Below are 15,081 nucleotides of genomic sequence, written 5' to 3'. Positions count from 1 at the left end.
TAAATGGTAAATCAAAGGCCACTACTACCAGTCTGGGAGGGGCTCAGCCCCAGCTGGGAGCGGCGTAACACACTTGGAGGACAACGCTATACATTCCTTCCGCTTGCGTAAGCTCACAGACGCCCATGCTTGGCTGTAAAGCTGTGATTAGTGTGACAGCGATAAGTGACTCCAATCCCACCCCCGCCGAGAGAGCTCGGCCAATCAGCTCTCTCCAGGCCCCCGTCTGCGAGAGTCTACAGCATCACCCGGGAATCGAACTAACGATCTCTGGTTGATAGGACGAGCAGTTTTTTTGTGTAAATCATATGCATAGCTTTAAGCAATCAATTTATTCTTAATGGCATCTATTAGTTGTGTATATAGCTAGTTGTATCTGTAGTTGTGTATGTGACATATAAAATGTGCAGAAAGAATATATCTATTCTAATTAGAGATAAATGATCAGATTATGTTTACGTGACTAATGTTTACATATTAAACTGATTACCAGTGGTTTAACACTATCCCCACCCCTTCCCATTTTAACTGAAAATTAATTCCAGATTGGGTCAGTCTGCTCCGAATGAGGTGTTTACATTAGTCTGTAAACACACCTCATGAGTCCAACATGTGGATACATGATGAATGATACATTTCACTGTCGTACATACTCAAAAATGTAAATTACTGTTACTTGCTTGTACCCATTGTACTACTGTGTATGTGAAATAGCTTGTAAGTTGTCGATTCTGGCATTTGCATCGGATAAGATGAAGGATAGCGCAGTGTTTCCTGGTGTATGCCGATGACAGATTTGTGAAGGATATCATAAACAATATGGGATTGTTCTAAACTCCATAATTTCATGGACTTGATTTCTGATAACACTCATTGCCACACACACACACACACACACACACAAACACACACATAACTGCATTGAATTTGATTCAGTACGTTTCCGTATGAGCTCGCTGGAGGTAGAAAGTAATTATACTTTGTTACTCAAGCCTGCTTAATAATCACTGAAGGACTGGTGATTAATCTCTCTCGTTCTTTACATGTTAATGCTGGCTAAAGTAGTAAAAATATGAGTTAGTAGTACGAAGGTTACTATGGCCGGATTTTGCTCAACTTTGTATCAGTGTTGGACTCCCAGTGGACCATCCTATCCGCACACACAACTTGGCATAGGTTTTTTTTTTTCCTGACGAAACCCTCCCATTGTATCCAGGCTTGGGACCGGCACTGCATCCAGTAGGTGGGGTTTGGGCATCAGGTGGGAATTGAAAAAGACGAGATGGCAGCCGAGAAACCTATCACTGGGTCACCAATGAAGTTGTAAAAAGCATAAAAGACTCCGAACATTAACTCTGGCACAACACAAACCTTCCCTTTTATTAAAAAAAAAAAAACTTTGAGTGAAAATAGCTCTAGATTTGAAAGTCCCATACTTCACTGTGTGTACAGAGACGTGGGGTCGCTCCACCTCATTCACACCTTATTCAGTGAACATGCTGTAATATGATGTGAGAAAGCAGATTCGCTCCTCTGCTCAGTTGGTTTCCCTCTTGAGATTAGACTAAATTTCATTCACTCTTTATTATAGTATTAAGTCATAACTGGAAATATGTGTGAAAACGGAATAACCGATTTTCACCATTTCTCTATAAATTCAGGAGCTTCTGTGATATCACAGGTTTGCTCTGACCTGGCAGAAGATGACAGAGCCTTTTTATAGCCACAGTATTTGACCCGTCCTAACCGTAGGCCACAGGAATATAAAGAGACCATACTCTATATTCTGACTGTATCCCGAGTCTGATATCACCTGGGGCTACTGGAAATCGATGTACAGCTGAAGAACTACATTCCGTAGATGTAACAGGGTTGCAATGGGCTGAGCAGACAGCGAGGAGAGGAGTGAAGGGGAGTGAAGGGAAGCAGAGGGCGAGATAGATGTGGTGAGAAACAAAAAAAAAAAGAAAAAAAGTTTGCATCCTTTCCTGCGGGTGAAGATTAAAGACTGCTTCCTGTGCACATCCCCCCTTGTTCCCTTCCCAGGGTCCTTGTGACACTAGCAGAGTGCTCACAGTCTCAGCTGGACAGGGAATATGTTTAGTTCCCCTGGGTCACACTGCAGCCTGGCTTTCTGGCGCTGTTCCCTCGAGGACAGCCAGTCTGATCGCTTCAAGTGTGAGTGATGTGAGCTTGAATGGGCAAAGGACATTTATTCACACACATCACAGATGAAATCTTTCAGCGATGGAAAAAACTTTTTTTAGAAATGAAGAAAACAGAAATGAATTATTCTTGGAAACACAACCAAGACATGACAGCAATTTTGTGAACAATTTTTGTTGCTCCAAAAAAGTGTCCCTCGTGGGTTCTACAGTATGGATTAGTAAGGATTTTTGGTTCATTAACAGTTTCGGCTTAAGTAGGGAAACACTTTATTGAATCCCTAAATGATCTTCTTCTTAAGTGTATTGATAGAAACGGGCTATATCTAGAACTCTCTAAGGATTCCTTGACCTGTCCTTTAAAGGTGTAAAGTCCATGTAAAGCTCAACACAGAGTAATACTTAAATAAAGATTAGTGGAACTTCAAGAAGTCTTAAACAATTCTTAATTTTAGATTAATTGTAACTTATATAAATGGATACAATATTGCAGATGATGCTACATGGAAAAACAGAGTGCAAAATGGCAATTCAAAAAAAAAAAAAGAAATGAAATGTGCAAATTCTTTTCGATCAGTTTTCTAACTTATTGCACATTTATTCTCTGTATTACCTGAAAAGTCTAATGTTTTACACCACAGAACGTTTCGACACACCTTCAAATTCCATAGTCTTTGCTAATTTTTATTTCTTTGTAAATTGTAAAACAATACTGAAGGCATCCAAAATGTGCAATAATCTCCTTTAAACATAGTGATATTGTGCAACAGTTGAACAGGTCATAACGGCTCTAATCTGAGGTGCTGTTTGTTAATTGGTGATTTCTGAGGCTGGTAACTCTAAATGAACTTCTCCGCTGCAGCAGAGGTATGTTGCTTTCCATAGATGGGTCTTCATGAGAGCCAGGTCCATATTGGTGCTGGATGGGTTTTTCAAATCATTTTGACAATACTGTGGTCAGAGGCTTTGTGTCTTAAAATAACAACTGAGTTACTTAATTAATTCAGGCCAATTACGTATTTGGCACCCTTTCTGATTAATTTAATGATTAATATTGAATATTATACTTCATGTCAGAGTTTGTTAAATACATTACCTTTCTCCTTGTATATTTTGTCATAAGATTTTTTAAAAGTTAATTTCAGTTGTGTTTTCGAATTTTTCAGCTGAAATACAACTCAGGTCATATTCCCAGATTTTTCAAATTTGTAGCTTAAGTCTTTGTAGCTTTAAATTAACTGTTTTCCTGATAACTTCCTCAATGTCCAGGAATATAAGAGATGAAAGGTCTTGGTGAGCTGTGAGCAGTTAGTTACTAACATGCCCATCTTAGTCTAAAAGAAATATACAGTATAGTGTAGCACGGCCGCGCGTGACCACCCCAGGGATTTATAGTCAGGCAGGTCGGCGGACGGGCGCGGTTGCTAGGCAACCCCGCAGCGTTGACACTTACAGAGAACGAGCTACACCTGGCCAGTAGGATACTTAAACTCCCAGAAACCAGCGTGTGAACTTTAACGTAACACCAGGTATGAGAGCGTGGCTCTGGTGTAGGGAAAGAAAAGAAAGAACTGAAAAAGATATATGAAAATAAGTACATTAAACATTTTTTTTTATTTTACAAAAGAGGGAGGGGAACCCGAGCACAAGTTTGGGAAGTACTTAGTTGGGGGAAAAAAAATCAGAAGCGAGGCGGCACGCGCAGACATAGGCGCGCGCCTCTTCCTAGTAAGACACACCCCTTTCTGAGCAGCAAGAGTTAATAAGCGCGGTGTTCACGCGCCCTTTCCTTTCCCTGGGTGCTTTTCCAAGTCACCTGCGATGTTATAATTCCACACGCGCTTCCACCAGAGAATAACATTACGTCATTAAACCGCGAAGAAGTCGCAGTTTTAATGATGTGCAGAACACAATGCCTCAGGAAATCAGATCTGTCTGTTTACACGACAATCACATTAGCACATATCTGATTTATTTCCACATATGAAGGATGCCTGAAACCAATCTCGAAATGTCGAAATGCATGCGTTTTTTCCCTGTTTACACGGACATAGAAAATATCCGATATGTGTCACATATGAGCAAAAAATCGGAATTGGTTCACATTTACCTGACAGTGTAAATGTAGCCTTACAGCTTCTGGATCTGACAGTCAGAATAGATGTACACTTTTTGCAAAAACATATCAGCTTTGCCCCTTACTGAGAAAGCTGTGAAACGTTTAACACGCGCACACACAGGATATTTTTCCCCCAGGAATGTCATGAATAATCTGAACGAAAAGATATGCGAATTTAAAGCAAAAGAAAGGGAAGGAATGTGCTTTTCTCATGCTTAAAAAAAATATATATATATATTTATATATATATAGGCTATATTTTTTGCAGCCACACAGACTAGAGACCTAAAAGACTCTTCAAAAAAGATCAAAAAGTGTATCTTTTATACATTATCCCTTTGTCTGGAAAAAACCCACACATTACTAGAGGTCTCATATAGAAACAGAAGCACATCATTGGTCAGCTTGAAACTGGTCTATATTGTGGTAACAAGCCACATGAATACATTACACTGTTTTATTAGTGAAGTACTTTTTTACTACATTAACGCTGGAAGTTACAACAGCTGCCACTGTATTTCTAAAGGCACACAGCCAGTAAACTTGCCCTCACTACTACTACCACATAAACACACTGAACAGTAGCTCTTTTATGCCCATGTATAGTGTCACACAGCTGTGTGTGGTGGTTTGCGGTTGTGTGTGAATGACTGAGCTGTGTTTATGCTGGGCCGCTGTATTTGTTTTCCTTACTCTTACTTCTCATCCACTCAGATGTTTGTTGTCTCTCTCTCCCTGTGTATATGTATGTGTGTCTGCAGATTCATACACTGCAGCGGGCAGCGAGGGCAGTATCTCGACGTCGGTGGCCTCTTTACCACCCCAGGCATCAGGCAGCTCCGCCCCAAATTCGCCTGGCTCACGTCGCTCTGTCAGTACTCTAAAGAAGTGGCTGACCAACCCAGTGAGAAAGCTGAGTGTCGGGTCAGTCGGCGGGATCAAGGGGGAGAAAGCGACGCGCAGAGTGGAGAGCAAAGCAGCTCCTCCACCCAGCAGGAGCAACCCCGAGCTGGGCAATAGCAAGGCACCCGAGGACCGTGTCACCATCTTCACCAACATAGACAAAGAGCTGGTTAGAGAAACAATGTACTTTCCCATAGTCTAATGGACTTGCATATCTATCTATCTATCTATCTATCTATCTATCTATCTATCTATCTATCTATCTATCTATCTATCCATCCATCCATCCATCCATCCATCCATCTAAAACCATGATCATAACCAGTGGTTGGATTAAATGACCTTTTTTTTTTTTTGTTACTGCCTGGCCCCACCAAATTAATGCTTATTTTAATAGTATCTCATAGCTTTGATTACAGTGCACAATGTGGTGATCGATTCATGTGTGAAAATGATTCCTCATGCTCCCAGAACCACTCTTTGCCCAAGTGGCGCAATGGTAAAAGTGCTCGCCCTATTATCTGGAGATCGCTGGTTCGATTCCTGGGTGATGCTGTAACCTCTTGCAGCCGGAGAGCCAAGCTCTTTGAGAGGTACATGGTGCTCCCACATTAGTCACGGCTCTACAGCCAATCAGGGGCGTCTGTGAGCTCGCGCAAGCAGAAGGATTGCGTTGTCCTCCGAGTGTGTTACGCCGCCCCCACCAGTACATGAGCGAACAGTTCGAAAAGATGCGGTTGGCTGGCGTCACGTGGTTCGGAGGAAACACTTGAGTCTTCGGCCCTCCTGTCTGAGTGGTAGTAGCAGCTTTAATGTGGAAGCCCCTTAGTGACGGGGAGGAATTGGACACGACTAAATTAGGGAGAAAATTAGAAAACAAATCAAATAAATAAATAAAACAAATAATAAAATTTGAGTCCTGGAATATGACCACGCCTTCAGGGAAAGAAAACTTCACAGATTAGTGATACCCTGGTCATTCTGTACATTCAGGTCTTCAGCTGACTTTATTTTATTGCCTCATAACATTGCTCATAACAGAGACGAGACCTGACCAACTGAAGTAAACCCAGATCGTAACACTGCTTCCAGAGGCTTGTACAGTGTGCACGATGCATGCACCTTTTTTAAGCTAAGCTTGAATGTATTGCAGTAAAACATGTATAAACCATGAAGTGTACAGCTTAATATACGTTAGACCCTAACAGAATATCCTCTTAATTCTTCTAGGTGTATATTAGACGGTAATCATTTCATTAGACCATTATATTACAATAAAAGGAAAATGATATCCAACAGTGCACAAACCTACATGAACATTTTCCTAAACATGGCTCACCCTGATCTTCGCACACACCTCTACACACACCTCGACAGGTGTCACAGTGCTAAAACAGAGAGGGTCAACACACACTGAGCTAGCAGCTGACCTGCTGGACTACCCTGGGTTTTGCATCTGTCTCTCCGCACACAATGCGGTCATGTGCTGAAGATTCCTGTATCCCTGTGTCTCATATCTTCAGTAATACTACATCCAGAAATAGCCTGTAAATGTTCTGTACTCATTTACAGTAGCAGATTATGTAGAATAAAGTTGCACATTTTGGCTGTTCTTAAAGACTGGAATAAATTTCATGACATTGATGTATATATGTGTGTGTGTGTGTGTGTGTTTGTGTGTGTAGGAATGGAGGGAATGTTTGTCCGCCACTGAAGATGCCCCAGGAATCCTAGAATCCCACAGGCACCAGTATGATTTCTTTCAGGGCTCATCTTCACTGGAGCCAATTCAAGTAAGTCTTTTGAGAAAAAGAGGGGAAAAAAAGGGAGACAAATGTGTGTATGTGTGTGTGTGTTGGGGGTGGGGGGGATGAGGCTTTCCTGAAGGTCTTGGAGAAAAGAGCAGACAGAAAGAGACAGGGGATGAGGAACGGCCTGTCATTGTCGCGCAGTAGCACTGATTGATGTTCGATCCCAGTGTGTGAGAAAAGCCAGAAGATATGGGACATTAGTAACCAGGCTGCCTGTTAAAGCAGTGATGACACGAGGTGAAAACGTTCACTGATCAAACACACACACACACATCCACACACTCAAAGGCCAGACATCTTTGTACACTTAAGCTGGAGCCAAGGGAAAACAAACACAGCTCCAGGCTTCACACAAAACATCACACTTAATACTCTTTGACTTGATCTAACTGATCTCAGTGTTCCTCGTGTCTTTTTATAGGAATGACACTTTTCCCTCATTTATCATCTCTCACACCTACAGCTACAGCGATGTGGGGGAAACAAAAAACAGACAAACAAGCAATTTCAGTGCTTTTGATTTAGAGCCCTGGTTTGAGCGCTCACTCCACATGATGTGCTTTGCTTAATTGAAGGACGCTGGTCAAGACAGTGGCATTAATCAAGTACATTGTTGGCCCACAGAGATGTAAATCACAGCACTAAACAATTGTGCAGTCTCAGCCTGTCAGAGTACAGAAAAGTAATCAAGCTTTTAGAACTTTTAGCTGTAATAATGTATGTAACAAGGATCAAACATGGCATGGTATGCTTTTACAGGTATACGATCAACAACGGGTTGGTGTGATGCAGCTCGACATGAATTAATTAGACATTTTGAACAATTATTACAAAACAACGTGTTATACCTTTTGCGTTGAATGTTGTGGAACATTATACACTGCCTGGCCAGAAAAACAAGTCACACACACTAAGATTTTATTCAGACATGTTTAGCAGTGCCGGTCCCAAGCCCGGATAAAATGGGAGGGATGCATCAGGAAGGGCATCCGGCGTGAAACCTGTGCCAAGTTGTTGTGCGGACCGGATAGTCCGCCGTGGCGACCCCTTGCCGAAAGACCAACAACAATGTGGTGTCAAAATGATTCCTCATGATTTTTTATATTTTACAATTTGAGTCCTGGAATATGCCTGCATCATCAGGAAAAGAAAATCCATAAATGTGATACCCTGGTCATTCAGTATATTTAGGTCGTCAGCTGTCTTCATTTTATTGCCGCATAACGTTGCTGAGCCTAGACCTGACCAACTGAAGCGACCCCAGAACATAACACTGCCTGCAGAGGCTTGTATTGTGAGCACTATGCATGATGGGTGCATCGCTTTATGTGCTTCCCTTCTTTTACCCTGATGCGTCCATCGCTCTGGAACAGAGCTCAATCCGAACTCATTACACCACATGGCCTTTTTCTATTGTTCCAAAGTTCAATCTTAATTCTCCCTAGAAAATTCAAACCTTTTTCTGATGACCACACAGCTGTTTAGTCCCAATCTGGTGAGTACATACAGTATGGAAATGCTGTTACTTCCACTATTAAGCATAGCCATTGTGTTCATTGTTAATTTTTTACCATGCAACTTCACCAAGGGTTTAAGTAATCTCCAATCATGATTTTTCCCTCACAAAGCACTATCCTTCCAGGGTTTTATAATGTGTTAAAGGGTTCTTAAACCAGTTCCAGTAATTTCAAATCTCCTTAGTTGTTTTGTATGCTTGATGCAGCCCAATAATTTGACCCTTCTGAAATGGTGACTTTTTTTTTTTTTGGTCAGGTAGTGTAGAAGTGATAAACAGTTATTGTCTCACTTTTTTCTTTCTTCAAGTTAATAATAATAATAATATTAATAATAATAAATATAGTGGCAAGCAACGATAAGCGGGCCCAAGCACCCTGCGCCATTGCCTCCCGGCCAAAGCATCACACTATGATGTCACTGAACGTGATGTCACTCAATATGAAAGTTATTCCACAGAAAGTTATTAACCACTTTTTGCCATAAGTTTGAGGCATCCGTCACAGCTGACACTTTTGAGATATTTCAAATCCATCTGCAATTTTGCATCCTCAATGTCTTTAGATCACATTGGCTTGGTTTGGTTGCGATCATATACATTTTCTAGGAAGAGACTATCAAATTCCTTCGGGTGCATTTTGAAAAGCAACACAAAATAACTGACGTCCTGTTGAGTTGAGCCCAATGTGAACGTTATTTAGCTCTAAATGTGTACCTGGTTTCGTGTGTATACATGTGTATGAGCTATACAGAAAAATCCCATCTGACTCTCAGGCATCTTAATGGCAGCAGATTTCAACCTGTCAATTTTTAAGAGTTTTGGAGCATGTTCAGAATCCCCAAAAGCCACAAATGGTGGGGAAAAAAATCCTGAGGAAAACAATAGGGCCCTTCACACAATGACATCATACGGCTGATGTCATAGTGCTTGGGCCCTAATAATAAAAAATGCAATCCTAACCCTTTAAAGCCGGAAGCCCCCCGCCCCCCACGCACACAAATAAACCTGTACTGTAATCTCTAATCTCATTACAGAACTTGGAAAAACTAATCAAATCACCGATCACACATGCACATTTAAATTTTATTTCCAAACATATGTATTTCAGCTGCGACCTAAAAATCGACATTTACACAATTAAATATTGTTTTGAAATCGGATTTGCGTTTGACGGATGACCTCAACGTTATGTAGTCGATATTGGTCCAACGTTATTTCTTCTATGTAATTCACTATTCCAAGAACAACCTAAAACCAACAGTGCCCCAGTGTTTATAATGTTATCAAATTATTGTTGCCACAACATTTTGATTAAGATCTCTGGGCGAACTATGGGTGAAAAATGCCTTTTGAGGGACATCATTAATTGTAATCTGCCTTTGTAACATTAGCTATTTGCTCAGATATTTCATACTCATTGTTGGCCTCAAGCATGTATTAATTCATGTTTTAGCAACATGAGGACTATAAATGTATTACAAAGGCCCCATTATGTACAACATGTACATGGGCAGGTACTGCAGAGAAAGAGAGAGAAAGAGAGAGAGAGAGAGAGAGAGAGACAGAGAGAGAGAGAGAGAGAGAGAGAGAAAGAGAGAGAGAGAAAACCCTTCCATAGTTAGTAGGTAACAAGTGTGTGCACTCCTGTGTTGGTCTGTGTGTTTGCGTGTGTGTGAAGGGGAAGCGCAGGGGGGGTCATTTGTTGTTCGGCCTTTTTGTCCTTATATGGAGTAGAAATCTGCACGAGGATGAAAATCCATAACAGCGTAATTACAAGTCACAGTCCCACAATGCTCTTTAATCAGTCATGCCATTTATTTTTCCAAGTATCACCTGTGTTCGTTCCATTGCATGTGATATGATAAAGTAACTAGTTGAGTGTGTGTGTGGCTGAATGCTATAGACATGACCTGACTGTGTGCTCTGAGGATGATGATAGATTTCTAGCAGATGTTGCACAGAGGTGAAAGAACAGGTTATCAGTCTGTCCTCCAGATTTTTTTTTTTTTTTTTTTGGTCAAAAGTTAAGCTTGAATGTTTAAGTGAACATGTTGAGAGAGAGAGAGAGACGTGGATTAACGTAATCGGGTCAGTCCCTTAAGGTCATGACCTTATGCATATTTCTCTGTTATTACTTGAAATTGCTGAAATCACTGCTGTTTAAGTCGCTACCCAGCCTCTCGGTACAGTGGGTCTAACCTGTATGTCGTGTCATAATGTCCTTGCCGAAAGCTCATGTTTCTCTCTTCACCTGCCTCTGTGCTTCAGACCCTGGGGTTCCTGCGAGAGTTTATTGTTTTGTTGCCTAATGGAAAATTCCTGAATGAACATATAATCGCTCCAGCCCTCCTATGTCCAACAAAAGGGTCCTCTAAGTGTTTTAAACAGCATGCTCCATCACAGACTTTGCATTTTGCATTTCATACAGATGATCCTATTCTAGTGTAGCACAGCAAAGATACCGTTCTCCTGAGCGTTCTTCGACCAGGCAGAAAATAATGGAGAAATGATGAAACGGATTCCCTGCACTGACTCTAACTTTAGCATAATTTCCTGCAGGAAGCACAACAGTCCGATCTTGTTTTTTTATTAAACACCCGAAAAAAGAAAGCGGACTTCTGGATAGAAAAACAAGCCGTGCTTTACAGGAGGGAATGTGATCGAGGGGGGTGGGGGTGCAATCTGTCCCATGGATGCGGCTCGAGCACATCTGGAAAGAATCAGAGCCTAAGAGTGTGGCCAGGAAACCTGTCAGCCAAGCAGGGGAGCGCAACCCCGAGCTTAAAGTACGGCACCGATCAGCTCGATGCAGCAGGCAGAACCAACAAAAGTGCTAAACGCAGCACAGTGCAGTATCCGATTAAAGCACAACATAAGTATAGCAAACTTTACTACTCAGATAAAGTCTTATTCTCCTACTGTGACTTGAGAATAAAAATAAAAAAGTGTAATGTACCTCTGAGTACAGCACAGCACTCAAGTAAAGGATTGAATTGACATCACATTGATAGTGATATTCATAGCTAGGCAGCACGGTGGCTTAGTGGTTAGCACTGTTGCATTGCACCTCCAGGTTTTGGGTTCGATTTCCTCTTGCATGGAGTTTGCATGTTCTCCCTGTGTTTGGTGGGTTTCCTCTGGGTGCTCTGGTTTCCTCCCACAGTCCAAAGACATGCAGATTAGGTTAAGTGGCGTTCCCAACTTGCCCATAGTGTGTATACAGTATGAGCGTCTGAGTGTGTGTGTGTATGTGTGTGCCCTGGGATGGATTGGCACACAGTCCAGAGTGCACCCTGTCTCATGCCCTAAGTCTATAAGCGGTATAGACGATGAGTGAGAGTGAGATATTCAAAGCTTTGCAAAAAAAACACACACACACACACACACACACACACACACACACACACACACACACACACACACACACACACACACAAATAATATTGACAAATCCCCCAAGTGTCTATTTGTATAGACTTTTAAACATGTACAGTAGGTTTAACCCTCATGCACTCATTCAGTATATATTTTTTTCCCCCTGCTCATTTCAAAACAGGAATTGGCCTCAATAGAAACTCATCAATCTTGGGATTCTGGTTGTAACGTATTTTTCCACTAACTTAAGAAACAAATGGAACCATCACAGTAATGACTGGAAAAATAGGAGCCAATGGCAGCAACCAAATGTCGGTGTTAAATCCATCATGGTTGAAATGTGAGAATTATTATTGGTGCTTTATCTGATTAAAAATAAAAGCATTCTATGCAGACCTTTTATATAATGTAATTTGCAAAAGTCTTAGACACCCTGTGTTTCTTAGCTATGGGTCTGTGTGCATGGAGTCTGAATATATATATGCAGCTGTGTATATAGGATAAAGGTGCAGAAGATGAGTGAGTGAGTAAAAAAAATATTTGAATGCCAGAAAAGAAAGCAGCGCATTATATATGCGACCACATTTCAGACAAAGAAAACAAAAAAAAAACTAAATGGAAGCTGCTGGATTTTGTATGCAAAAAAAGAAGTCAAAGTCCTTAGATGAACTGTGTGTGTGGTTCTGCAGGATGCTGAGACTTAAAGGTCCTCAAAGCGTCATCACACCAAATACAACTGTAATTTGTTTCTTGCATTTATTTGTGCACAGTACTTTATATGAGGGCTGTTCAAATTAAACCAGGGACTTTGATTGTGCAAAATAATATATCATAGTTATAACATAGTTATAGTAAATTCCCTTTATTTTTCTGTATAATCTTCTGCTACATTAATGCACTTATTCCAGTGTTTCACTAGTGCTTGAAAAGGTATAAAGATTTTAATGTAAAATGGTTTCTCAGTCTCAGTTTATTCACGTCTGAAACCCTGGCCTCCCAGGAACTCCTTTAATGACCCAAACCTATGGAAATGCTTAGAGCGAGTATTGGGGTATGTGCCAATAACTCCCAGCCGAGTTCCTGTAATTGCAAGTGGTGTTAATGAAGAATTTTGTGTATACTGTACTTTCCACAGACAAATGTGTCTCTTCTGGAGACCAGCTATCCATTAGTTCTCAAGGATTTTAATGGAAGCGACTACAGTGGGATCATCATTCATGGACTTATGTCCTGCAGTAAAATGTTTACACCATTAAAACATAAATGTCAATCAGTTTTTTTCTTTTTTTTGTTGACAAGAACGTTCCTTAGACATTCATAAAGTCTTTAGATCTGAAAGTCCAATCCTATCTCAGAACTGAATGCAGTTTTAGTCGTTTGTGCTGTATCTCGATGGTTAAGGCAAAGCACAGACAAAATAAACTGTCCTTGTTTTAATATGATGTATGATGTCAGAATGCATAACCAATCAGCATCAAACAGTTCAGACAGCACCGCCCACCATGCACTGTCAAGTCCTCATTTTGTTCCATCTCTTTCCTTTGGTACTGGGTCTTTTAACCAAAACAATAAGACACAGTTACAGTTTCCTGCTGCCAAAAAAATTCCTGAGACGGTTAATCAGTTTTGATTGACTTCACATGCCTTCTCTTTTCTTTTCTAAACAGTAAACATTAGACTTCCACATCTAACCAGATTTTATTCAATCCGGTCCTCTTTCGAACCCCTGCAGTCCTTGTAGTGGGTCAGGAAAAGAAGAGCAGCGAACAGGACTTGACTGTTTCACTCTGTTCAAAGTGAAAGTCAGAGGCTTCACTCAGTAAAGCTCTGAGACATGAACATGGAAAGAAAATAGGCGCTGGAGTCGCGGAGACGCAGCGAAGAACAGTTCTCCCGAGCACGGCTCTCAGTGTAGTATGTTTCATATTATGTTACGCGACTCCATTACTGTAATCAGCTCTTATTAAGTCTGGCTCTGAATTTACCAATAATGGACATATGATGTTTAGGACTTGGGTGGTGCTGGTGTTGTTCTAGAAAGAGACATTAGATTGATGTATTGACCCTTCTGATTATTAGGCGTGAACATTTATCAAGATAGAAACTGAGAAACTGGAAGGGCTGCAGAGTGATTTGGCAACTGATTAAGGATCTTTCTGTACCCAGTACAGAGGCAGCTGTCTTTATTTCTTAGTATTTCAACACAAGTTTTATTTCTTGAATAACAACTCTGCCATTTTGACGAGTTATTCGTCACATTCCCACCCGGTGCATGTATATCTCATGTACCAATTTCTCTCTTTTTTTTCAAAAAATTTCGTATGATTTATGACGCCATCTCACTTGTGTCCTTAGTTTACCTTTGAAAATATGCATTAACAACAAAGACAGGAACTTCATACTGTTGTACTTCCCCTCCTACAGCACATTACACAATCTGGCAGGACCAAATTCCACATTATTCATCGTTAACATGAACAATGGCCTGCCCCGGCACACTGACTTTATCCAACATCCTAGCTGTAAGATATTGTAGTATCGGTGACTGCTATTGCTTCTTATCATTCAGTCACTGTCACTAACACAGTCTGAATGTTCATTTCCCGTCACCAAGGCAACCGGCACCATAACAGCAAGACTACAAGAGCACGGCTTGTTCTCCACAAAATATTAAATATATTTCATAACCTTATCGTTGCTTCTATTCTCCACAGAATTCCCAACCCGGCAACATGCAGCTAGACGGCAATGGCTCTGTGTTGATGGATGACAATTCCAGCCAATCGTCAATCACTGTAGACAGTGAAGAGGAGCGGAGGAGTGCCCTAGAGAAAAGCATGTATGTCTGTAGTCTACTGAACATTATTACACCATTATTACTGTCTGGTACACACTTAGACACCACTTAAAACTTTCCACAATTTGAGAACTTGCACAATTTGCGCTTTACTTTGAGAACTCCCTGGAATAAATTGGCACCCTGTCCATGGCGTACCCCTGCCTTATGCCCCCAGACCCTGTCAAAGATCATATTGCGTTGAACCTTTCTGGTCTCAATGCAATCGGGTTCAGCTTCAGCTGATTAATTAAGTTAGTGTAGTACAAAAAAACCCCACAAAGGGTTAACATAAATACTATATAACTCTGTATTTCATGGTATTTAAATAAAAAAAATTAATAATTTCATTATCA

General features: G+C 40.9%; 1 protein-coding gene across 3 annotated transcripts in view; it reads left to right on the top strand.

The window, feature by feature from the left end:
* arhgef25a (Rho guanine nucleotide exchange factor (GEF) 25a) overlaps positions 1-15,081 on the top strand; it is a 94,508-nt gene that overhangs the window by 48,294 nt on the left and 31,133 nt on the right. For all 3 annotated transcript variants that reach the window (XM_053482611.1, XM_053482610.1, XM_053482612.1), the window contains 3 exons: positions 5,046-5,356; positions 6,873-6,980; positions 14,604-14,728. In XM_053482611.1, the coding sequence (XP_053338586.1) occupies positions 5,046-5,356; positions 6,873-6,980; positions 14,604-14,728 (544 nt within the window). The remainder of the gene's footprint in view (positions 1-5,045; positions 5,357-6,872; positions 6,981-14,603; positions 14,729-15,081) is intronic.

This window comes from Clarias gariepinus, chromosome 22 (genome assembly GCF_024256425.1).
Source record: "Clarias gariepinus isolate MV-2021 ecotype Netherlands chromosome 22, CGAR_prim_01v2, whole genome shotgun sequence".
NCBI lineage: Eukaryota > Metazoa > Chordata > Actinopteri > Siluriformes > Clariidae > Clarias > Clarias gariepinus.
This window is presented reverse-complemented; position numbering and strand designations above follow the sequence as displayed.